At 39.0% G+C, this 26,171-nt stretch overlaps 1 protein-coding gene across 1 annotated transcript in view; it reads left to right on the top strand.

Moving 5' to 3' along the window:
* The window catches only part of CNTNAP2 (contactin associated protein 2), a 1,981,254-nt gene that overhangs the window by 1,182,157 nt on the left and 772,926 nt on the right, over positions 1 to 26,171 (top strand). The window contains exon 11 of the mRNA XM_086687667.1: positions 20,199 to 20,305. Within this exon, the coding sequence (XP_086543793.1) occupies positions 20,199 to 20,305 (107 nt within the window). The remainder of the gene's footprint in view (positions 1 to 20,198; positions 20,306 to 26,171) is intronic.

The following is a 26,171-nucleotide window of genomic DNA, read 5'->3' as shown; positions in this document are numbered from 1 at the left end:
TATGTTTTAAAATGTGAAGTGAAAATAAGACCAAATTATATTTGTTTTAATTAAGAATTTTTTGAGAAATCTATTCTTTCCTCTATATATTTGGTAGGAAAGTCAAAATTTATGAAATGGGAACCTGAGGTATATCATTGTCTATTATTTGTTATTTAAGAGAACTGACCTATAATACCAGAGCAAAAATACATTTTAAGAAATTCTGTAATTCAAACCATTTTGCACTTAAATCAGACTCACATAAATTTACATCAACAAAGGATTTGTTCATTTTTGATATGTTCTTTGGTATATTAATTCAATACACGTTTCCTGTTCACATATGCTAAGCATTGACTCTTTGTTTAATCTTACCTTAGTCTTACGCTTGTTAAAATATTGTCTCATACTATATATTTCCAATTCAAACATAGAATTAATTTTCTTGGTGATTTTCAGTGATTTTCAAATCCTAGATTTTTTTTTTTTGCAATAGGATTTCCGGTTTAAGTAGAATATATGTTCGACCAGGGCTGTGCACTCCTCTGGTTTTATGAATTGTCATCATTTATACAAAGCTTTCTCCTTTTCTAGTGAATTATAGAGTATTTTGTGATTGTCATTGTTTTGATTTAGAATTATAATATAGGACATATATTTAGTATATGGTTTTATATTTGAACAAAACCCAGTATTGCCAGGACATTTTCCCAGCAGAGCTCTGATTTCTGAGTCTTTGCCCTCGAACTTCAAGAACACAACAAAATTTAATTTAAGGATTTAAAATCTAAGCGGGATTGGTGCTGCTTCATCAGGGGTGCATTGGGTGGTTTATAAACCGAACACCAGAATGGCTAAAAGAAAGCTTCTCCCGGAGCCCATTAACCTTCAAGAAGCCTTAGCTTTTCTTTTCTGACACAAGTGAAGTGAACAGGATTTTAATAAAAGTCCCGCAGCAGACATACCTGAAGGGTCAGAGCTCATGATAAAGCTGCCAACACTGCAACTTTAAGAAAACATCCTGACGCCCTTTAATAACACTGGGTCTGCCGGTGCTCACTGTGGAAGATCTGTATTTTAAAATCCCATTTGAGAAACCGATCCCCCATTTGACAGGATCATGGTCTTTAATCTTATTTTTGGTGTGCAAGAGTTGACTGCACACCTTGTAGAAGCTTGCCTTTTGTGTGGTTCTGATGCCCGCAGGAAATATTTTTCTGTACTGATTGATAGATACACATCCCTGTCCTCCACTCTGACGTTCTGGTCATCCATCGCATTAATACTAAGTCCTGTACATCTTCTAAAAGTAGAAGGAGCTTAATATCACAAAAGGAGACTGGGTTCATGTAAGCTTCTATCCCATGCATTTTCATTTTTGTCTCTTAATCTCCCTTTAACCTTTTATCATTTGAGTAAGTCCCTGAAATCAGGAATTGGTAACATACAGCAATAGTTTCAATATCTATGTTTGCACTAGCGGGGCAAAAGTAAAATTATCAGGCATTATAATTCCCATTTAATAGTGAGTAACCAAAGACTTTTAAAAATTAAGTAATTGGCTCCGGTTATACATGTAATAATTAACAATGCCAGAATTCACTGTTTTCAGATCATGCAGTCTCAAAAACTCATGCAGTTTACGATCTCCAAGACGCGTGTCTCCATTTCTGGCCTCATCATGTCAGTTTAAATTCATTTACGTGAACAAAAAGCTTTTTGGAAGCTTGAATAAAACCATAGGTAGATTTTAAAAAGTTTGATTTAAACTATTTCAAAGCATAGAAATAGAGGACAGCTTACATATGCTTTTTGAGAAGTAACTTCAGCAATGTCAGATATGACAACAATGTTATCAAAACAAAGACAATAAAAGTAAAAATAAAAAACTCACACTACTCTCACCTATAGGCATCAATGCAAATGTCTTAAACAAAATAAGGCTAAACAGAATTCAGTAGCACATTATAAAAACTATCATATCTCAAACACATGAAGATTCTTCCAGAAATGCAAAATGATTGATTCACTATTAGGAAGTCTAGTGATAGGATAATCATGTTAATAGAGCCAATAAGAAAAACGGTTTCCAGGGATGTTGAAAGGGAACTCGACAAAATTCAATACCAGTTTTTTTCTTTTTTAAATAAAAGCAAAAACAGAAAAATCATTGTTGAATAGGAGTTGGTGAATACCTCTTTAACATGATTTTATGTGTGTGTCTATATAGATACATACCTAAATTTATATTTATATCTCCAAAAGCCAACATTCAGCTAGCATCTATCATAAAGGACAACACTAGAGACATTCCCACATGAATGAGGTGACGTTGCCCACCATTTTTACTATGATTTAACTTTATATTGGAGATAGATAACAAAGAAAGCAATTAGAGGTATACAACTTGAGAGGAAAGAGATAAAACCACATCTATTTGTAGATTATGTGATTATCTGAGAAATTGAGAAAAATCAATGAAATAACTACTAGATACAAAGAGATAATTTAATAAAACAGCAGGGCATAACTTTAACATAGAGAAATCAATAGCCTATATATAATTAAATAAAAGCAGGTTTGAAGATGTAATAAAAGAGAATAGAAAACTCCGTACCTCAATTTCAGATAATAACAGTTTCGAATATTTTTTTTTCCATTTGGGAGATGGGGCAAGTGTGGTGTGTGCAGAGAACATACGAAGATCTTGTGTTTCTGTAGAAGCGGAAAAGGAAAAAATCCAATGGAGGCTCACCAGAAATCATCAAGAATGTCATTTATTCTACTTTAATTAATATGCCCCTACTTTCAGACTGCTTGGTTAGTATTTTCAGCCGGGGATTCTCCACCCGTCCTATCCATCAACCTTAACCACCTGGGCAAATGCCATATCACCAGAAAAGCCCATTCCTTACTATTCTATATTCCCCAAACCGTGCTTTATTTTCATCATAGCACCTGACACTATTTAGTTGTTCATTATTTGTCTTCTCCCAGTACAAGAGAAGATGATACCAGAAAATATGCTTTTCTGTTTTCTTTCTTTTCCTTCCTTATGGTATTCCCAGAGCCTAAAACTATAGCTGCCTCATCACAGGCAGCCAATAAATATTAGTTGAATGAATAAATAAGCAAAATGAATGAATGAGCAAGTTTTGGTGATAGTATCCTACAAAACACTTGCAGTCATATCTTACTTTATAATCAAGGCAATTTTGAGAAAGGAAGAAAGTCTTGGAGAATTTTTTTTCTTAAAAAAACTCCATAAGGCTTGGGGTGCCTGGGTGGCTCAGTCGGTTGAGCATCCCAAGTCTTGATTTTGGCTCAGGTTGTGATCCCAGGGCCAAAATCTACAGACAGTTTCTGCACTGAGCTTGGATCCTGTTGGGATTCTCACTCCCTCTGCCCTTTCCCCTACTCGTACACTCTCTCTCTCTCTCTCAAAATAAACAAACAAAACTCTATATGGCTAGATTTCCAAAGGTTTGAAATCCCTCAACTTTAAGTACGAAGTCTCTCTTCTCGGGAGACAGTTTTGCTCTGTCATTTTAATTCATACAAAATATACCTACATATATGCATAGATGTCCGCATATATATATTGTTACAAATTCTATACCCATTCTATTCTGTTCTATTTTAATTGACAAAAAATCCATTCATTTAGTTTAAAATTGCTTTTTATGTAGGAAATCTCCTTCCCTTGGATTTTTTTCCTATGAGGAGTAGAGATAAAAAAGAATCACAATACATTTTAAAGATTAAGAAAAAATAAGGTTTAGTGTTTCCATTTCTTGCAAGCAGTTTGTCTTTTGCTTAAGCAAAGAGGACTCTTATTTATAGAATATATTTTAAAAAAATCATTAGTTATCTAAGATTCTGGGTCCCTGCAAATTATAAACAAATACATACATACATACATACATACATACATACATAACAAGCAATATCTGTGCTACATAGATTTTTTTTAAAAAAAGGAAAAGAAAGTATATTCTGACCATCCTTAATTCTTGAGGTCACTAGTTTTCCAAGAGGGAAACAATTATTTGGTTGGTTGGTTGCTGTATTGTGGCCACATCATCAACCCTTCTTGGGCCTTTCTCTTTGGCTTGGACTGTTTCTTCTTTTAGGAAATATTCAGACATGCTTTTGTAAAACCTCAAAACTCTCCATGGTTTCATTATTATTTTTCTACTCTGTAGAAGAGATCATTAGTTCATTAAACTTTTAATAATGGTGGATAATAATTAACACCTGAGGGTAGTCCCAGAAATCAGATATAAACAATTTTTAAGTTGCTGCAAGCAATAAAAATCATAATGTAGATTCCCCCCCCCATTTGCCACTGAGTTAGGGTTTACCATGCCGAGAATATTACCCTTCAGTAGTGACATCCAGTTTGTCTACAATATTCTACAGTGATGGAAATACTTTATAATATTTTATATCTGTGCTGTCTAATTTCATAGCCATTAGCCACTTGTGGCTACTGAGCCCTTGAAATGCGGCTAGGGCAACTGAGGAGCTGGATTTTTAAATTTTATTTAATCTTAAGGTATTCACATTGGGCTAATGGCCACCATACTGAACAGCACAACTCTCTGATTTATCGCTACGTTTCTGCATTTCTTCTGTCCTCTGTCCGTATTCTGTCTGAAAACTGACGAAGCTGTCTTGTACCCCTAATTCCATGATTCCCTTAGAAAAGCAGCTCTTGACTGCCATAATGACATTCTGATGAACCTGTGACCCTGTCACCTTACATAACAAAGGGACTTTGCAGGTGTGCGTAAATTAAGGATTGTGAGGGGGAGAGATTATCCTCCTTTATCTGCGCGTGCCCAGTGTAATCAGTGATTACAGTGTAATCAGTATCCTTCTTAGAGGGAGGCTGCAAAGTCAGAGCTCAAGCCAAGATAGAGACCTGTAAGGACAGAAGCAGAGGTCAGAGGCCAGGGAGGAACCCCCTATGCAGCTGGCACTGAGGGTGAAGGAGGAGAGCAGAGACAGGTGGACCGCCTTGGAGGCTGAAAGAGCAAGGAAGTGTGTTTCCAAAAGGAAAGCGACCCCGTGGACGCATTTTAAACTTTGGACCTCCAGAACTGCACAATAATAAATTTGTGTTGCTTTAAGCCGCTATGTTTGTAGTAACTTGCGGCAGCCGTGGGGAACTAACAGATGGCCCTAGAAAACCCCTTGTGCCCAGGACACCGGGCTGCGCTGAGACGGGTCTGTGTTGATGCTCCCCAGAAGGGGCTGGCACTGGACTGTAAATGCCCAGCAATAATGCAGGTGCACACCTGTTTTATAACATTGACGTCTAGGATCGCCTCTAGACCTTTGCCTCTGACACAGAGGGATGTGCGTGAGTACATTCTCCCTGCCACCTTCCCCGTCACGGCGTGTGGGCATCTCCTTCCCCATGTGTCAGGGTGTGGGCAAGCACTGAGACCACAGAACTGCTCCCTTTCCACCCCACCCCCCCCACCCGATCTATGACTGCATCGTTTGAAGAGACACCAGAAAGCCTCCTTACTCATGTTGTTTGATTTTGCTTTACAACGTGGTTTAAATTTTCCTTCAAACCAGCTTTAATTTTGAAGTTAATCGTGTTGAAGTTGAGCCTGGAGTGCACCGAGGCCAGCTGCGCCCCATCAGGGAGGAACCAATGGTTCCTTAAAGGTCATTATTCTCTTAAAGGTTCATTATTTCTGCAGTATCATCCCCCTCTGTGGGTTTCAGCTACGAGGAAGTTGGCATTAACCCTGAGATCCTACCTCAAGCATCTGTCAATGCAACTGGGTCTACAGGGGGCTTTGGAATGGGATTTTACCCCCATTGTCCTATATCTGGTGAGGACAGTAAAGCATAAATTTTGATTTTTTTTTTTTTTTTTTTTTTTTTACTTAGTCAATTGCTTGCCTGAATACATTGACTTATTACTTTGGAGCAGAATTCTTGCTTGATTTTTTTTTTTTCATAGGGGGAGATTTCTATCATGGTGACATATCCTGAGTTAACCTCAATCCTGATAAGCCATAAATGAATTTCTAGATGTACGCAGAAGGGAAATGCTAAAAACTTGCACTTGGTTTTCAGTGTACAAATATAGATGGCAACTTGTCACTCCACTTGAAAAGGAAATACTTGTGAGATCTGCCTTGCAGTAGTGACAAAAATAATCAACACTAAAAAGATTAAATTAAATGCTCAGCAGTAAACTCAAGTTTAGGCTTGAGTAATTAGGTTTGGGAATACATTTTTGCTACTGAGGCATAAGCCCCTAAAAACCCATAGTTTATTAATTATCTGAAACAGTGAGAAAAACTTCACTGTTTCAGCATAAACATAATGCTATGACCGCTTGGAGAGAATAAAGCATGATCAAAAATCTCTAACCAGAAGCAAATTATCGTCTATCAATTTTTCTATAAGGCAATCAGACCACTTCTAAGTAAGATAATAAATCCGTAGAAATGAGCTGTTTGTAATTAGAATGAAGCATGCCAAATTATTTCATGACCATTTATAAAGTCAAGTGCCTGTTAATAAAACAGTTAGATTTTCATTGTTATTACTTCTTTTAAAATTATTTCCATTCAAGATGAATTATTTTCCTGAAAGTAGTCCAGCTTTGGGGGATTCTGAAATTTAATTATTCTGGTTTAAAAAAAGACATAAGTGCTTCCATAACTTCCACTCTGCTTTATACTTGAAATGTTGAGTGAGGGCTCTTACTGGTTCCAAATCTATGAGTTGAATAACAGTCATTAGTGAATGACTTGGTTTTTGACTTACTATATATATATATATTTTTCTATTTCTAGTGAACTGAGGAATAGTAGAAGAATCCGTTTATTTTATAAATATAAAGCTCAACTTTACAGTGTTATAAAAAATAACTTTACAGTATCTATCGTAGGGAAGTACTTATGGTATCAGGATAGCCCTTCTGCCGAAACCTTGGTGCTATCTTGATTTCTTAACTTAAAAGTAGATTAAAGACAGGGTACCTAATTGGGAAACAGAGGCAGGTAAGCAAGTGGAGAGTTAACTACTGGGAATATGTAAATGATATAACATCTGCCAAATATTTAATGCCATTATTAGTCATATATGAAAATAATTAAAATATGTCTTACCTCTCCCAGTGCTGCTCGTCAGGTTTTGGCCATTAAAGATTCCTGCGATGCGTAATTTCCCATGCAATTAAAAACCTTCAGGGGCGCCTGGGTGGCTCAGTCGGTTAAGCATCCGACTTCGGCTCAGGTCATGATCTCGCGGTCCGTGAGTTCAAGCCCCGCATCAGGCTCTGTGCTGACAGCTCAGAGCCTGGAGCCTGTTTCAAATTCTGTGTCTCCCCTGTCTCTCTGACCCTCCCCCATTCATGCTGTCTCTCCCTGTCTCAAAAATAAATAAACGTTAAAAAAAAAAATTAAAAAAAAAAAAAAACCTTCATACCTGCTCTTGCACCATCCTGTTCTGACATCCAGGAGCTCTTTCTTGGATTCTTAACTCTTACGCATCCTGCAAACACCTCAAGACCATACACAGTGAGCTTCCCTGTTGATTAGCCACCCTACCACCACCATAGCCTCATATGCATTAACTACCTGTATTTCCTGGAGTATTTTTGGCCGCATCTCTATAGTCACAGTACAGTGTGTTGATTTTACCTATTTCCTTAGAATCCCCAGCGCTTCATATACTCCTAGAATAGTAGGTTCTCAATACTACCCAATAAGTATTCTTTCCATTTACAAACAGGGGATAAAATGTTGTCCACTTCTCATTAGTTATTTCTGCAGTGAACCTTAAAATGCTGAAAAGCGTTTCATTTTCCAACCTCTGATTATGTCAGTCAGTTTACTCATACTGCCGAGTTCATTTTTTGGTTGCAACGTAAATTCTCAAATACAGCCCGAAAGATGACAGCACGCTCAACGCGATACAAAGACAAATAGGACCCTCTTTAGCATTTTATTTTGGAACAAAATCGAACTAATGGGATAGTTATTCTACACCATGCTACCCAGGATTTGTATAAATGAGTTAAAGCCCTAAGTGAGTATAAACTCAAAATGATTTCTTTTTGTCCGCTTGCTTAGCCAAGTATCACCATGAATAGTGATAACAGTGGGTAATCAACCGGAGACTGTCTTGCAGTAAGCATATCAAAGGGAGAAATAACAGTAATGAACATGTTTATTTTGAAAGTGCTCAGTATACAGAAAAATTATAAGAAGATTGTATTTAAAATACACACTGTTAAACAATCTTTACTAGGACAAAATATTAGACTGTGATGAAAGAACTATTTATTGATATCTATAAGATCAGATCTGAGCGCTGGAATCCTTGATCTCTTTTTAACATAAAAAGAAACAAGTGTGAACACTGGAAGATAGTGATGAAAGGTATCAATCTGAGAATTTCATCTCTGGCAAAAACAAGCTGTGAGAACTTTGGAAAACTGTTTAGTATGTTTGGCCACGATTGTGTGCATCTCCAAAGGCCGTGTTAAGAACAGGTTTGTGTTTTTGTGTGTTTTTTGTTTTTTTTTTTTTTAACTTTTTACAACCTGAAAGTTCTTTGATTATTCTTGTGCTGGGACTTGCATGATAGATGAGGAGAAGTTCCTTGTGTGAGTTTCTTGAATTCAGTAATTCATCAACATGTATTTATTGAAGGCCTGCCACGTCTCAGGAGCTGATCCCGGTCTTACCGAGACAGCGGACCTAACGAAACATAGAATCCAGTTGTGACACAGTGAAGTAATGACCAGATGAGATGAAATCGTATGTCATGGGACTGTTAACCCAGAATCCTCTAGCTTCTTAAAGGATAATTGCCTGCCTTCCCGCAGTTTAAACCCCCCCCCCACCTCCATTAGCGCATGTCTCCTCTCTTTACTCCTTAGAGGACCAAAATCTACATACAGCCTCTTTGCAAACAATATCTGTCACAAATTGCCTCTGACAGAAAGATTTCTAACCAGTTCAATTTACCAAACACTGCCTTCCACAGATGCTAACGTGTTTTCTAGAAAAAAATACTAAGTTAGACAGTGAGGATAACAAGACCATAGCAATTGCTTAAATTGGCTACCACAAAATTTGTTTTGAATCAGCTGTAAAAATAATGTCAGAGATGTTCATGTTATTCTCTTCTTTGTAGAAATACAAAAAAATTACATAAACATAGTACACCTATTTGGACTCAGGGGAAGAAGGAAGGGAGGGAGGGAGGGAGGGAGGGAGGGAGGGAGGGAGGAAGGAAAGGAAAGGAAAGGAAAGGAAAGGAAAGGAAAGGAAAGGAAAGGAAAGGAAAGGAAAGAAAGAAAGAAAGAAAGAAAGAAAGAAAGAAAGAAAGAAAGAAAGAAAAGAGAAAAGAAGGAAGGAGGAAGGAAGGAAGGAAGGAAGGAAGGAAGGAAGGAAGGAAGGAAGGAAGGAAGGAAGGAAAGTGTAAGAACCAGACATTAGAAAAAGATGTGCCCAGACACTCAAATAGTTTGAAGACAATAAAATACATGCTCTGTTTTTTCTTTGACTGTTTCTTCAGGGGTAAGAATTCTTTATCTGTATATTACATACTTCCTAAAGTTCTCTAGTTTGCAACCATGATTCTCCATTGTAACTTAGGACAATTACATAGTATTTAAAAAGTTCTAGACCAGCATCTGTGCCCAAGTCCAGACTATGCCATAAATATGCTCTGTGACCTTGATTGAGCTCACTAATTTCACTCAATTTCCAGTTTTTAGCTTCTTCATTTATGAAATAAGGGGATTAAACCAGGAGCTCAATTACTCTTTCTAGCTTTAAACTTTTACCATTCGATTTCAGTGGTTTTGAATTTTCTTTGAACCCAGAAGCAAACATGTGAATTTTAGAATTAAACAAAAAACTGAAACAAAGCAACAACAAAAAAAACAGCAATGTGCACGCTCGCGCACACACACACACACACACACACACACACACACACGTTATGATCATTTCACATCATCATAATCATAATCGGTTATTAAGGGAAAAAATTAAAAGATCTTCAACACCGTTAGTAGAAGTGGATATTACATTATATTTCTGAGACCACACACACAATCTGCGTGGCAAAGAAGCTTTATTATAATGATTCTCCCCTAATAGGTACTTCATTTGAAGGTTTTGTTTTTATTTTTGGTTTTTTTTTTTTTTTTTTTTTTTTGCTATCCACAGCTGTTTTAAATTATAGTGGTGACAACAGTTCCTTCTAAAGATTGTATATACATGAATAGTTTCCTCTTGTAGGGAGATTTTAAGTTCATTTCTAGACTGCTAACTTGAAAACATTAGAACCTATATGTATGATACTAAGTTGTTCCACTCAAGTGCAAAGTGATGGGTTTAATACCAGTGTTTGAGCAGCGTCTAATCTTTATGACTCTATCATTTTAAAATTTATCAGACCCTCTGGTTTGACAAGATTAGATCTAGTTTTCAAAGTCTTGGACCAAATTTCTGTGTGTCTTAGGAATAAATACCTGAGTAGTCTGTATTCCAAAGTCACAGGAGACTTTATTTAATAAATTATCTAAGAATGGAATCTCTTCCTTGGTTCAGTTCTTCACTAATGGTTTCCTTTTTTGGAAGGAGGCGTGGGACAAATCTTATTGAGTCTCCTGGATACAAGGTCAACTTTGGATAGACATGTTTTTAGTTACTTTGAGTAGAGTTGACACACATTAGTTTCGGTATACAACGTAGTGAGTCCGCTTCTTTGTATGATATGCTCTGCTTACACGTATAGCTCCCACCTGTCACCAAACAACACTATTACAATACCGTTGACTGTATTCCCTGTCCTGTACCTTTTATTCCATGAGTCATTCAGTCCACAACTAGTATCCTGTGTCTCCCACTTGCCTTCAGCCATTTTTCCCACCCCCCACCCCCCTTCCCTCTGGCAACCATCAGTTTGTTCTCTGTGTTTATAGGTCTGATTCTGCTTTTTGTTTGTTTTGAATACACATTTTTAAAAAGTTAATCTTATTTGGCTGTGTGTGTGTGTGTGTGTGTGTGTGTGTGTGTGTGTGTGTGTGTTTGTAGCATAAGTGAAAACATTGCCATATTGATATCTGGAGAACAAGGATCTATTAATCACACATTTCTGCCTTGGGTGGATATTTTTTTTTCTTTAAGTGAATGTATCCTACATTGGCTTTTAGAAGCCATGTGTCTCTAGTTTTTAGAATACTGGTTTCATCATGTATGATATTTTTGAAGCCTGACTACACTAAAAATAGGACGTTTTAAATGTTCTTCATTAGCGAATATTTGGGAGATCAGAATGCGATGATGTCCATCTAAAGGGATGTTTTCAGTTTGATTTCAGAATTGTAACAAGTGGTGAACCAATTAAAAAGACATTGCACCTCAAATATTATATTTTTGTGCACATTTTTCTAATTTGTTAAACTTATGTCATTTTTTTTAAATGATGAAACTGCCTGTATGCCTTTGGCTTGTTATACTCTGTAAGTATAAACTGTAAAATAATTTCACTATTGGTTTCATGGTAATTTTGTTAATAATATCACTTCCTTTAAAATATTTAATCATGCTGGGATGCCTGGGTGACTCAGTCAGTTAAGCATCCAGCTCCTAGTTTTGGCTCAGGTTATGATCTCATGGTTTGGGAGTTCAATTCCCATGTCAGGCTCTGTGCTGACAGCTCGGAGCCTGGAGCCTGCTTCAGATTCTGTGTCCCCCCTCTCTCTCTGCCCCTCCCCTGCTTGCTCTCTCTCTCTCCTCTCTCTCTCTCAGTATAAATAAAAATAAACTTTAAAAAATATTTAATCATCCTAAATTCATAAAAAATAATTTTACAGTATCCTATAAAAGTTATTCATGCTATCTTTTCTTAATAAAAGAAACCTATAAACTTATGGGGTTTCATTCTTCCATTAGCCATTATTTTATTATTATTTTGATGTTTCTTGATTTTGATATTTCTTGATATTGATTGACTTGTCAAAATACTATCTTTGCTTGACCACTGGGCTTTGCCAAGTTTGGGTTTGCATTCTAATAGTTATATCAATATATAAAGACTTCACTCATTTTTTAGATTAAAGGGCTTATGTTGGATATGTGTTTCCTTCATTTACAAATAAGATGGCATTCTGGTATAGGTGGAGATTATGTAAATCCTTTGGCCAGACAGTTTGACTTTTTGTATAATGATATTATGTTTATGTGATAGATTTGAGAGAAATGGACCAGATAATCCAAAACTCACTTAGAGTACAGCAGTCTGAGACATTCTCTATGTCCGCATTCATATGCTATCAAAATGGTACTGAAAGCCATTTTCAACTGTCTAAGTGGCCTGATAATTCACTTATTCAAAATACAGTCAATAATTATTTAATAAGTACCTACTCGATGCCAGACAGAATTCTAGGCAATGGATAAAGAGTGGTCAAGAGACATAGTCCCTGCCATCAGGGAAAGCATAGTTCCATAAAGAAGCCTGGCAAGAAAGAAACCGACGCGTATTTAATTAGAACTTGGGATAGATCAAAAAGAGAGTGTCAGGTGGTGGTAAGTACTTCATATTGGAAGGTCAGAGGAGACCCCTGAAGGTAAGAACTGAGGAAAACAAAAGAACCTTTTCTGTGGCGGCTAGGGAAAAATACGCGTTAGAAAAGAGGGAATGTGTGCGTAAAGGTGTAAAGGAAAGAGTTTGAGCCACTGGTGACTCAAAGGAGGGCAGGTGTCCCGACAACATGGCGGGAGGAAGAGGAGCGGGAGATGATGGCCACAGAGAAGCAGGCAGAGGGGACTGTGCAGAGACAGACCAGTGCTCCAACGTTTCCCAGGTGAGACGAGAGTCCATCAGAGGCTTTCAAGAGTGGTGTGATATAATGCGGAAGTTCACTCTGGCCTTTCGCTGAGAATGATTTAAAGCAAGGCAAGAATGGAAAAGGGCAGGTGGTTGAGTAGGGAGGCATTGTGATCCAGGGAGAAGTGATGGTGGGTTGAATGAGTGAGTAGAAACACAGAAAGTGGATAAATTTCCGGCAAGCTTTTGAATGTTAATTCACAAAGCTTTGCTGATGTCTGCTGTAGAAGCAGTAAAAGGAGGCTGTGAAGAATAACTTCGGGTTTTCTGAGATGAGCGACCACGAACCTGGTGGTGCCGTTAGCTGAGACGAGATTGAACGGGAGAGTGAGAAGGTGGGGGAGTACCCTGACCTCCTTTGGGATGCCTCTTACACCTCCGAGGGGCTGCTGTCGAGGAGCTGGTCAGATACGCAGGTCTGAAGCTTTCCGTGGAAGTCTGAACCAGCGATAGAAGCTTGGAGCCACCCTAGGCAGAACCCAGGACCGAGCCCTGAGGACGTCAACACTTAACAGGCAGCGCGGTTAAGGTGGGGACAGGAAACATTTGAGCAGATGGTCCAGGGCTGGTATGTTATTCAGGCACTAGACTCCTTAAAATTTTCCTTTCTTGTCCTCATGTGTTCACAGACGCCTGTTCCAGGTCTCACCATCCTAGGGTCATTTTAGGAAGGAGATCAGGAGTAACCGAAAAGCAAGAATAACGCATGCCCTTTCCCTTTTGGGGCTTAACCCAGACAGTGCATACATCGATCAAGCTTAGTCACACACCCCCTAAATTAAAAGGATCCTGGAAAATGGTATCTTTACCTGGATGGCTCTGTGTCAAGACACAAATTCTGTTGCTGTAAAAGCAGGGGGTCAAAGATTTTGGAGAACAATGTACACTACAGATCGATGACCTCATTAAGAAGCCTGGTTCTTTACTTTTTTTTGTCTCCTGGAGACTGGGCTAGTCTCCCTTCAAAAGCACATGGCCACATGAAAGACAGAAGATACCTGAACAAGATAACAGTTACCATAGGAAGCAAGAAAGAGGAAAGGGCTGTTGGCCAGACATCCACAACTTTCTGCTGTAATCCTCAACATGGATGCAAGCTTTCTGCTCTGGCCAAACTCAACAATTCATTAATCTATGGCCACGTTTTGTATTTACTCATGCTGGTACAAGCTTTGGCTTTCCCTCCGTGTAGAAAGTTTCTCCTCCTCCTCTCGGGCTCATCTGAATCCGTGCTTTCTTCAGAGATTAACTTTTCCATAAATCTCAGTATACTCGTAGAATAGTGGTATATTATCTTAATTCGGTACCAATATTTTTAGTATCAGACATAGATAGAGACCTGACTTGCCGATTACATTGTGATGAATAAATACAATTTCTTGAGGATGAAACTGCCTTTATTCTTTGTTTCCCCAGGGTTTGTTTTAGAGTGTCCTGACTCATTAAAAAGAGCTTACTGCTGTTTACCTAGGTTGAATACAAATGGACCTGGAAGGTGAAGGAACTAATGATCTTACTGGTCTCTCTTCGTGTGAGCCTGTGATCTCTTAAAAGACATTTTATTCATAAATCATTGCGGAATACGTTGTAAAATTATAACTCAAAATAAATTAACAAAGTAAAATAAAGTGGACTCAGGTTTATTACAATAGAAATGACTTTTAAGGTGCTTCTATAGTAAGGCTACAATTGATGGATATGGCTAGTCTAGAAATGTGTAATTGTTGGAAAGATGCGGACCAAATATGCTTGATTATTCTTAATGGAAACTTTGGGCATAACGTAGGAGGCATAATAAATATTTCTACATTTAAATATTTCCATAAATAAATGCTTGTTGAAGTAGCACCATCAATATAACATTAGGTTTTCTGGTCGTACAGCTATAAAATTAAGTTATGTAGCAATGAAATACTAAATTAGTTGCTGGAATTATGATTACTTCTCTATATAATTTCAGTTTGAACAGGAAAAAATGTAAGGCAGTGATATATACTCCACAGAGAGTATGCCTTCAACTAAAATTGAAATCTAATTAGTGTGAAAATACAAGTACTAAAATATTGTTGAGATCAATATTAAAGGTAATGCAGAAGAAAACTCTGCCATGATTGTGGAAATAGCTCTGAGAGCCAGGAGTATAAAAAACAGCATTTCAGCAAGCAAACTTTCTAAATGAATTGCCTGTCTTGATGAACAAATATGAAATTCTGCACCAAGATGAAAGAAAAAAATAAAATTCAAGAGGTAATTTACACTGGGATGGCAATTTATAAATCGCTCTAAATATTTTCCAGTAGTTCACAAAATAATCTATACCCTGACCTGAAGTTTTCTTTTCTGAAGTTTAGAACAAGGCATATATAATGTCCTGGGATAAAATTTGTACTAATCTGAAAGCAAATGACATACTGCAGAACTGGCCCCTGTCCCATAACTAAGCAGGTGGGGGATCTCAGCTGACACAGAAGGAGAATACAGAACTTGATTTTCAGGTCAAATGAAACTGCCTTTATATTCAGTAATCACTTTCTAGGAGTCATATGAGGTCTAAACTCGGGTTCCGAAATGATTAAACCAACTACGTGAGATTAGGAGATGATTATGTTGTTACTCTGAGTGGACAAGTGGCCTGATATATCAAATTGGCCTCTCCCACTTGCTGTCTCTCCCCCACGCCCTCCCTCCTGGGGCTGCTGCTTCTCTCCTCCTCCAGATTCTTCCTTGAGCCCCTAGGGAGGAGGGACTAAATGCCCTCGAGTTTTTTAATTCACAGTGAGATCCTCTGACTACCTGCCTGAGCAGCCCTGGAAAGCAGGTTAGAAAGACAGGATCTCGGACTCCATCCCAGACTTAAGAAATCAGAATTTTCATTGTAACCAGATTTTCAAGTGACTCCTATATGCACGAACATTTGAGAACTTTTGTGTACCAGTAGTTCAGGATGTTAGTAACAGCAAGCCATTCTGAAAAACCCTCCACTGTTAATCATTATTTGGTATTGTGCGAACACATTTCAGAAAACCACTGTGTGTTTTTTATATTGGGTTCTTAATAATAACTATTAAGCACCGTAGAAAAAGAAAAGAAAACACTTTCGAAGTCCTTTGAAGACTACCATTGCATTCCATGATGCTGTCAGATTGACATTCTTTTCGATTTGAAATAAACTTTCTTCTGCTGTCTCTGTTAAAGTAGTATCCACAGAAGGGAGCCGTGACGAACAAACCTGGAACCATTTGCAGTTTCTTCTATCTGCGAATACCATTTTTTCTCAATGCTTTGCCATTAAAATCGAGTATAGAAATAAAAGAGATACTCAGGGTAGAATAAAACTACAACTGTCATCCATAACCCTAGACAGGATTGTTGCATCCATCCAAACAGCCACTTCGTCCGTAGTGATGGATTTTAGAGTAAGGAATCGTTATACATTTCAAGTTTCAAAGGTTAGCTTTTGTTTGTTTTCCATATCGTGGTATAAGTCACTTTTATTTGAAAAAAAAAAATGCCTTCTGCTTCTGAAGCATTTTGGAAAGCATTGCTACGACTGGAGGGATGATTCAAGCTGGAAGAGTCTCGGGGACAGAGATAATTGGATGCATCACTTCCTCTGGAGCCCTTTGATCACAGCAAATTGACACTCGCCAACTTGTCCCATGCAGGGTCCTGATACTGCCCCCAAGTAGCTGTCCCATAACCACAGTGGAGCCACTGGGAGTCTCATTTGATGCAAATCAAACTTCCAACCTAGGACAAGCCATGAAACAAACTCTACGTGTAACAGTTACCTCAAGCAAGAGTCTGGATGTAAGACTAAAATCATACATAACACCAATCCATAGTTCTCCCAGTAAAAGAGATGTTTCCTCCAAACTTACTTCTGTCCCTTGGTGTAACTTCACATTCGGCACCTTCATCCATTGCTTCGGTCAGTGGCCAGCAGGCATTTTCTGGGTAGATGAGGCACCTCATCATGCTGAGTCATAAGATGAAAATCCATAACTGCAGAATCTCACGGTTTACAAGAGACAAGATGTTCAAACAATTACTAACCAATGTGATAATGGTGCATAGGACCTCTGCAAATGGTCTTGTGGGAGCATGGGAGAAGAAATAAACAGGAAGTGGGAGACTAGTTTCATTCATATTTTGTTTTGCTTGGTGACTGGCCCTAACATTTTTGTTTTAAATATAGTGGTAAAGTATTAGAGTTTGAAATTACATTTGAGTCAATTTGTTTGGAAATAAAACATCTCTCACCATCAAGAACTAAATGCCAGGGGCGCCTGGGTGGCTCAATCGGTTAAGCATCTGACTCTGGATCTCCGCTCAGGTCAAGATCTCACAGTTGGAGCCCTGTGTAGGGCTCTGTGCTGATGACTCCTTGGGGTGGAGCTCGCTTGGGGATTCTGTCTCTCCTTCTCTCTGCCCCTCCCTAGCTTGTGCACTCTCTTTCTCCTCCTCTCCCTCTCTCTCAAAATAAATAAAACTTAATGTTTTTTCTTTAAAAAAAAAAAAAAAAAAGAAAAGAAGAACTAAATTCCAGTACCAGCAAAAGGATACTATCTGTTTAAAAAATGCAAATTATAAGGAACAGACATTACCAAATGAGATATTAAAACCCCATTTAAATAAGAGACCACTTTTAAAGAAATCTTTAATACTGAATTTTAGGAGCATTCAGTCAATCTCACTTGATGGTTATACACTTCGCGTGTGTGTTTAAGTACATGGTAGTCTTTTTTATCATTGAGAGGTGGCTTCTCTGCTTTGTGCGTTATTTAGAGCACATTGAGATTCCGAGCTGGCTTTGCTTTTGCAACTCAGTACACTTCTGCATCACTTCCTCCTGAATTAATTGATATAATGAGCTGATGTAAATTACTTTCACTATTAGACTGAGCTAATATTAACCCACAACCATTTAGAAAGTAAATATACCACACAAAGCCATATACACACTGAATTCCAAAATTAAGTACCAAGGATGTTTCTTTAGATTTTCATAATTTTTGAGTGTCTATCCCATTGCTTTCTCTCATGATCTGGAGAATCACGGCCTCTGCAGAGGCCCATGCCATGCCTCGGTGCCTGTGAGGGTACAGGAGGGCACGGTTCTCTGTCTGTGTCATCGCTTTCTCACTCTCTGCTGGGAAAATTTTCAACATGTTGTTATAAAAATGCAGTGAAATGCTTTAAACTTCATATTTATTTATATTCTACCCATAGCTACTCTAATGTCCATATTTCTATAGCATTTCCGATTCCTTTTATATTCACAAAATTCTGCCTCGCGTTGTATTTTGTGTGAATCCTATTCCCCACCTCCACCTAGGCCATAAGGTCTTTGGAGAAGGACCCTCCTTAAAGCCTTGAAAACACCAAGCCAAAATTCGTATGAAATACAAGTGCCTTTTAAGGTAGGTTGAATTTTCCACACCCACCCTTCCCCCATGATAATCCAGCATTTTTTGCTTCTGTTGTATTTTCCCCCAGCAATGCTCTTTCTCTCAGTTCTCTTATAATCTTGTCTGTTCATTGAGGCTCTACCTAAAAGCTTTATATTGTGCCCCATATCTACATATGATCCCTCATGTGAAACTCCATCATGCATCATTTGCCCCTGCACTATGGCACTTTTCATTTCCATCTTATAGTTTTCATATATAGTTTTCATATATACAATATATTTACTTTTATAGGCTGTGAGTTCTTGAAATCTTAATTGCCTTCTATTCCCATGTGCTATGCACATAGCAAGTGTTCAGTGAATGTGTGTTGCATCACTAAAGGTTTGCAAAGAGTTGTAGGGGACCACGTTCCTACATAAGGATAGGAGGTTCAATGCCAGATGGAATTATGCCTGCTGTGGGTTTAGGCATGACTGAGGGTAAATCAAGAATGGGGGGATGACAAATGCTGTCTCTGAGACCAGCCCTATCAAATTTCACAGCAGGAAGCTACCAGGGCATTATGACTCAGGGGTCCCATGCAGTGTGGGTCCCTCTCAGTCCATTGCCTGTGATCCACTATGATAGATTCTACTGTTTTAACCTGGGTAGACATTTCCGTTTTAGACAGTTTCTTATTAAAATCTTGAAATCTTTTGTGAATGGTAATACGGATAATGCCTTTGTTATCTGTGAGCATCTTAACCAGAATTACAAAGAATCAGGTTTTCAGGAAGTTGCAGAAAAGAATTTGTGGGAAGAATAAGACAGTAGGACCAGGAGGAAGTAAAGAGTCTGCTATTGAAACAGGAGTGTTTCTGAACAGGTTTCAACCTCACTGTAGTGAGGATACAGGCAAGCTAGGAAATTATGCCCTGGACATTGCAGTTCAAATATTTGTATCTCCCGTATGCTGTCCCTCTATTTCCTGCCTGTTAGTTATCTAGTCTATGCGTACTACCTCCACACCTTACAGCTACTTGTAGGGTAGGCAAAATTACTCCGTATTTCAAAAGAGAAATTGATATTAAGAAAGGTTAGGGGTGCCTGGGTGGCTCAGTTGGTTAAGCGTCCGACTTCAGCTCAGGTCATGATCTTGTGGTCTGTGAGTTCGAGCCCTAGTCAGGTTCTGTGCTGACGGCCCAGAGCCTGGAGCCTGCTTTCGATTCTGTGTCTCCGCATCTCTCTACACCTACCCCACTTGTGTTCTCTCTCTCTCTCTCAAAAAATAAATAAACATTAAAAGTAAAAGGTTAACTTACGTAGCCACAACTGGCTGTATCATAAATAGAAAGACAAAGATTTCAACATGAAACCCACATTTTCCCCTGTATTATGCTTGATGTTTTGGATACGTGGCTTTCGTTCACCAGCTGGACACAGGGGGAGAAGTACAGAAGAGTTAGCAATCTTTTCTTGCTGTTGCCATGGCATTTTTTCAAAAACTCAAACTGCTATGAAAAACTCAGTGTCACCCTTTTCTGACTTGGTATTGTCCTTGATAAAGAAGAAGACAGGAAACAAGATGGCTACCCTGTCTTTCACCAGGAGGAAATCCAGCTAGTGACTTTTTTTGTGTGCAAAGGCAAAATAAAATGAATCTGTGCTATGCAAATGAGTCTCTCCACTGTTTGTTAATTTCTACTGTTTACTCAAAAAATGGGAAACACCAGGCTTGTGATACATCATCTTTTGTGTGCCTGGCACCTTCCATCATGGATCATATTAATCTGCTTAAACTAACAAGGATTAATTGCCTGGGTAAGTCAACCTGGCATTGAAATGATATATTGCCCAGACGGCTTGGAATTTGGCCACTCATAAATCTCATTCGTGTGTTGGTTCATTTCTGTTTGTCTCTTTCTCTGACAGATGTGTGCCCAATCACTGCGAGCATGGCGGGAAGTGCTCGCAAACATGGCACAGCTTCCAGTGCGCTTGCGAGGAGACAGGGTATAGTGGAGCCACCTGCCACAACTGTGAGTGCCTCTCCGTCTCCCTCTGACCTTGTAATTGCACGCAGACCCCGGGTCTTCTGCATGCACCCACTGGTCAGCTGCTTCTAAGGAACCCAGATTGTGTTGTCGCATCCTGACAACAGTTCCGAGTTGTCAAGATACATTCTCTCTTGCCTAATGACTCCAAAAAGAAGGACCCACACGTCCAGTGTTCCGTAAACATGGTTGCGAAGGGAAGGCTGATCTTGGATTTGCCTCTGTGTGTCTAAGCCATGTCTGGATATTTTGGGAAATTGTGTTAGTGTAATGTATCTGACTGGATCCTCATTTATCAGTTCATCAGAGAGGCAGACACAGTATAATTTGAACCTTCGGTGTCTAGACAGGAGTCGTCTCATGCCCCGTCACAACTATTTGGCCACATTTTTCAGATCAGAAAAATAAGTTAGAAAGTGGAATAAAGCCCATTAAGTTCTGTATCTAAAGCAAGAATCCAAGAAGGCAAGTTGTTTTTCTAGATATTAAAAGTAAAAAGCGCACATAAAATGACTAGTAAAACACAGATGTGCCTTGTGTTACATAATCGCTTTACGCTGAAAAGTTAAAGATTATATTTTTTTGTGATCCAAGAATATTTTTAAATGAATGTTAACTCTATATTTGCGACATTAATTTTCCAAAAATGCACGGCTATTTAAAAAGCCCTTTTGGAAACAGATTTGGCATACAACGTATAGTTGAAAGAAGTCCATTGTCTGCAGTGTGTGGTGTGTGTGTGTGTGTGTGTGTGTGTGCGCGTGCATAGGGAGAAAGGAAGCAGGGGAGAGAAAGAGATTCTGTCTTCTTCAGTCTCTTCCTAATACGCTGAAAAACTGAGAATCTAATATCTAAACCCTCTAATTACACAGACTTCTTTCATTTCACTTCATTTTTAGGAAACAATGACACAAATATCATCAGAGAAGAGTTCTAGGGTTAATAAAATGCAGTACAGCTCTCTGAGCCTTTCATATCATTATCTGTAGCAAAAGTTAGAAATTGTGTTCAGAATAGAAGACTTCAACAGAGAAAAATGTAATTTATTGTCTTGCGCTTACAATCGTGTTTAGAAAGTTGCTCAAAAACAAGAGACAAAAATGCTCCTAGAAAATTAACATTAACAGTAAGATATACAAGAAAATAAAAACAGATAGTAGGGCACCTGGGTGGCTTAGTCGGTTACGTGTCCAACTCTTGACTTTGGCTCAGGTCATGATTTCACAGTTCATAAGTTCAAGCCCCGCGTCGGGCTCTGCACTGACAGTGCGAAGTCTGCTTGGGATTCTCTCTCTCCCTCACTCTCTACCTCTCCCCTGTTCTTTCTCTCCCTCTGAAAATAAATAAATAAACTTAAAAAAAGATAGTAATTTGGTTATCATTAAAGTCTGTATAGGTATATGGGAAAGTAATGAATAAAAAATGAAACTGATATTGAAAGTAGTTACAGTAAAGGAATTATATAACTGAAGTTGCCCCTTGCCAATCATGCCAAAATGTTAAGTTTCAGTCTGTGATATTCATTATATGATAAACAATGCTTGAGTTAGGTAACTTTGATACAACTACGCACATTCACTCCACCAGTATAGTTTATATAGTGTGACATATATACCACCATTAACTATAAGGGATCTTTTTCCTAAATATGAAAATTCTAACTAAAGACAAAGAACCAGAAATTGGTGGTGATGACAAGGAGTTCCTAACTCCAGTGACCATTTTGGTATTGAACTGGAAAGCAAGAGGCACCTGGGTGTCTCAGTCGGCTAAGCGTCCGACTTCGGCTCAGGTCACGATCTCAGGGTTTGTGAGTTCGAGCCCTGCATCAGGCTCTGTGCTGACAGCTCAGAGCCTGGAGCCTGCTTCTGAGTCTGTGTCTCCTTTCTTTCTGAGTCTGTGTCCTCTTTCTCTGCCCCTCCCCCACTCATGCTCTGTCTCTCTCAAAAATAAATAAACATTTAAAAAAAAGGAAATAATTATTTTTATAGCTGTTTCCTTCATTTAAAGACACAGCAAAGAAAATGAGATTTTAAAAATATTTAATTTGTTTTAAATTTAAATATATGGTACAGGTTGGATAGTTGAGGTTTTCTTTGTTTGTTTGGTTTTGAAGAGTAATGACTCCAAGTATTCGAAATGTCCTGAGAGTATTTACATAAAAGAGGGAAATGATCTCCTCCCAGGTGCTCATTTCTACCTGTTCATTATTTCACTTTTGTATCTGTAAAAGTAGAGTCTTTCTTTTAAACATAACCTGATCTCTGCTGGTCTTCTCTAAGTGAAACTGAAATCTTGAAAATCAAGTGTGCGCGTAGAGGTTAGAAGACCACCGTGCCCAATTAGAGAAAGTGGTCAACGACACTATTTTGTGGTGAAAAATATTTATCTTGTACCTTATTGAAGGCTATATGCTTCCAAATAAACTGAAAGGCTTGATTTGTCTCTTAGTTACTCCCATGGATCCATTCAAAATCAGAAGGGTCTGGTCCAGCAAGAATAAGGTAAAAATATATAGTATATGCCATTCAGTTTGATACAGAATGAACGACATTGCATCTGGCCTCAGTGATAGCACTCGTAGCAAGAGCATTGAGGTCCAAAGAAACTGGCTTCCGATGCTGGCTAGCTGACTCCAAGATTACCATGCCTTGTGCCTTTGTGGTGAGTCATTTCACTTCTCGTAGAAGTCACTTCACTTCTTCCTCTTGGCTAAATAGCTACTGAGGTCTCTTACAGTTCTAAAGCCAGTGAGCTGAGTCTTTCTGCTGCTTTTTCTGTGCTCTGTGGTTTTGAACTTTGTTATTGTTACGAAATAATTTAGCTTGTTATTGCCTGCAGAGGACCAAGGATCCCTTTTGAAAAAAAGGACTTATGGTAATTTTATTACAGTACTACTTTAAAAACTTTTTTTTTCAACGTTTATTTATTTTTGGGAGAGAGAGAGACAGAGCATGAACGGGGGAGGGGCAGAGAGAGAGGGAGACACAGAATCAGAAACAGGCTCCAGGCTCTGAGCCATCAGCCCAGAGCCTGACATGGCTCAGAGCCTGACGCGGGGCTCGAACTCCCGGACCGCGAGATCGTGACCTGGCTGAAGTCGGACGCTTGACCGACTGTGCCACCCAGGCGCCCCACAGTACTACTTTTAAAGGGAAGAACAAAAACAGCTAACTAAAATCTAGAGCAGAGTATAACTAAATATTTAGTAGAGCTTCAAACATTACAGCTGGGCTACTATTTCTACACATTTTCACCTCGGGTCTTGGGTTGCTCAGGGTGACATAACTATTTCTCAGAAGACCGGTGATCATCCAGGCCAGAGGCTGGAAGATCCAAGATGGAACCGGGAGGCCCTTCTATGATAGGTCACACTGCCTGAGTTTGAACCTGGCCCTGTCTCTTACTTACTTGTAACCTTGGGCACTCAGACTCTTCGAGCTCCAGTGTGAAATGGGTGCAGTGACCCTTGTAAAGCCATCCTAAGATTGAATGACGTGGCTTATGGAAGGCACTGAGAAGAGTTTCAGCAACATTAGTAATCAGCAAATTTTCACTAATTCATACATCCTCTGATCTGAACTTCTGCATCAGTAACTGACCACATCCCATAACTGGTCACTTAATTTCATGCTCCTATTCGTTGTCGTCATTCTCATGGCAGAGCGGGTTTCAAGTGAGTGATCTCCATAGTTTTCTCTTTTTTCCAGAAGAATTGAAGAAAATTAAAGGGGACCCGTATCTGTCTGTTGGTGTGTTTGTATGTGGAGAGTTTATCTTCAAATACATTTTGCGTGGGGCTCAGAGGCTTGTCATTTACAAACCACTGTCCTGAGGAGCCAGGATGCCACCCTTTGGATGAGGAAATGCCCCAGGGAAAGCCAAAGGTCAGATCAGTCGCAGGAAAGGGCAACCCGGTGTTTGTTCTTCTAAACACCAAAGAGGTTAGTTTGTGACCAAATCATGCAAATACATTAACCTGTTGCTGTTTTATCTTTTTAAATTTTTTTTAATGTTTATTTATTTTTGAGACAGAGACAGAGCGTGAGCAGGGGAGGGGCAGAGACAGAGAGAGGGAGACACAGAATCCGAAACAGGCTCCAGGCTCTGAGCTGTCAGCACAGAGCCCAACGTGGGGCTCGAACCCACGAACTGTGAGATCATGACCTGAGCCAAAGTCAGATGCTTAACTGACTGAGCCACCCAGGAACCCCTGTTTTATCTTCTTAAATTTTCTTATGCAGATACATATTCCATTCTCAATGAATTTGTAACTTACTAGTAGCACATAGAAACTTAAAATTGCATCAAAGAGGTTAGAATGATCGTGTTGAATAGTTCGTCTATTGTTTGTTATATTGACTTATCTTCACCCTCTCAAAAGTATAAGAGTGTGTCTTTCTTGTGAGCGAAGCTTCATGTTGATAGTTACAGTCTTTGTCTCTTCCTGGTGCTTTATAGACCCTTCCAATTGTTCTGCAAGCTTGCTTTCCAATGCTTCAAGTGCTCTTTAAGATCCAATAATCATCTCATGTTTTCCATATGTGTTCCTTACTCTTTGTAATTATGGTGCTCACCTACGTAAATTAAATCCAAAAGGCAATCCCTCATCTCAGGGCTTGGTAGACAGATTTTTTCTCATGCTTCTGGAGCCTATCTTTGGCCTCAGTCCTTCTACATATGATATCAACCTCTTAATCGGAACTGCCCCCCAAATCCCCAGAATATTCTCGGCAATATGAAAGCTGTTGGCTATCTTCCTAAGCAAGAGGACATTGGACAGATATAAACAGTGTTTGGGGCTGAACATTTAGAAGAATTATTAATACCAGATCTTCATTCTCAGAGAAAAAAAAAATTGCAAGAAGATTTTCTGCAATTTTTTGTATGAAAAGAGAGATCTCACCTTGCACAGATAAATAAACATTACTGTTTCTAGACATAGTAAGAGGAGATAAATGGAATGACCTACACAGATATCTTCCAATTTAAAAATTATGTGATTTCTGAGTTCTGAGATCCTAAGAAGGAACAGGGTCTGATGTTGCCCCCCAAATGCAAAAGTAAAATTTTTACTAGCCAAATAGCACACGCCATATTCTCTGTAATCCAGGATACCCGTAAGTGATTGAATTCAAGGCATAATTAAAAAAAGAAATTAATCTCACCTGCTTTAGTCACACTAACCTAGGGCATAAACACCTAGATTTATTGGCTATGGGAAATTTTGTGCCTCCATCTGTTTGGAACGACCACAGACCTAGGAATCAATGACGACACCTTGGAATTTGAACATTGCACCCCACCTCTCCCCCTCAAGAAGACATTCACTGAATATAATCATGTCCTTACAGAATTGGAATCCATCGGGGCACCTGGGTGGTTCAGTCGGTTGAGTGTCCAACTTCTGCTCAGGTGATGATCTCATGGTCTGTGAGTTCGAGCCAAGCGTCGGGTTCCGTGCTGACAGCTCAGAGCCTGGAGTCTGCTTTGGATTCTATGTTTCCCTCTCTCTCTACTCCTCCCCCATGCTCACTCACTCTCTCTGTCTCTTGCTCGCTCTCTCTCTCTCTCTCTCTGTCAGAGGTAAACAAACATTGGGGCACCTGGGTAGCTCAGTCAGGTGAGCGTCCAACTTCGGCTCAGGTCACCATCTCATGATTTGTGAGTTTGAGCCCCGCATCGGGCTCTGTGCTGACAGCTCGAAGCCTGGAGCCCGCTTCGGATTCTGTGTCTCCCTCTCTTTCTGCCCCTCTCTTGCCCATGCTTGCTCTCTATCTCTCTCTCTCAAAAATAAACATGAAAAAAATTTTTTAAAAGAATTGGAATCCATCCCCCAGCTATAAATTTA

Source organism: Puma concolor, chromosome A2 (assembly GCF_028749965.1).
Source record: "Puma concolor isolate L17-30 chromosome A2, mPumCon1.1.hap2, whole genome shotgun sequence".
NCBI classification, from domain to species: Eukaryota; Metazoa; Chordata; class Mammalia; order Carnivora; family Felidae; genus Puma; species Puma concolor.
This window is presented reverse-complemented; position numbering and strand designations above follow the sequence as displayed.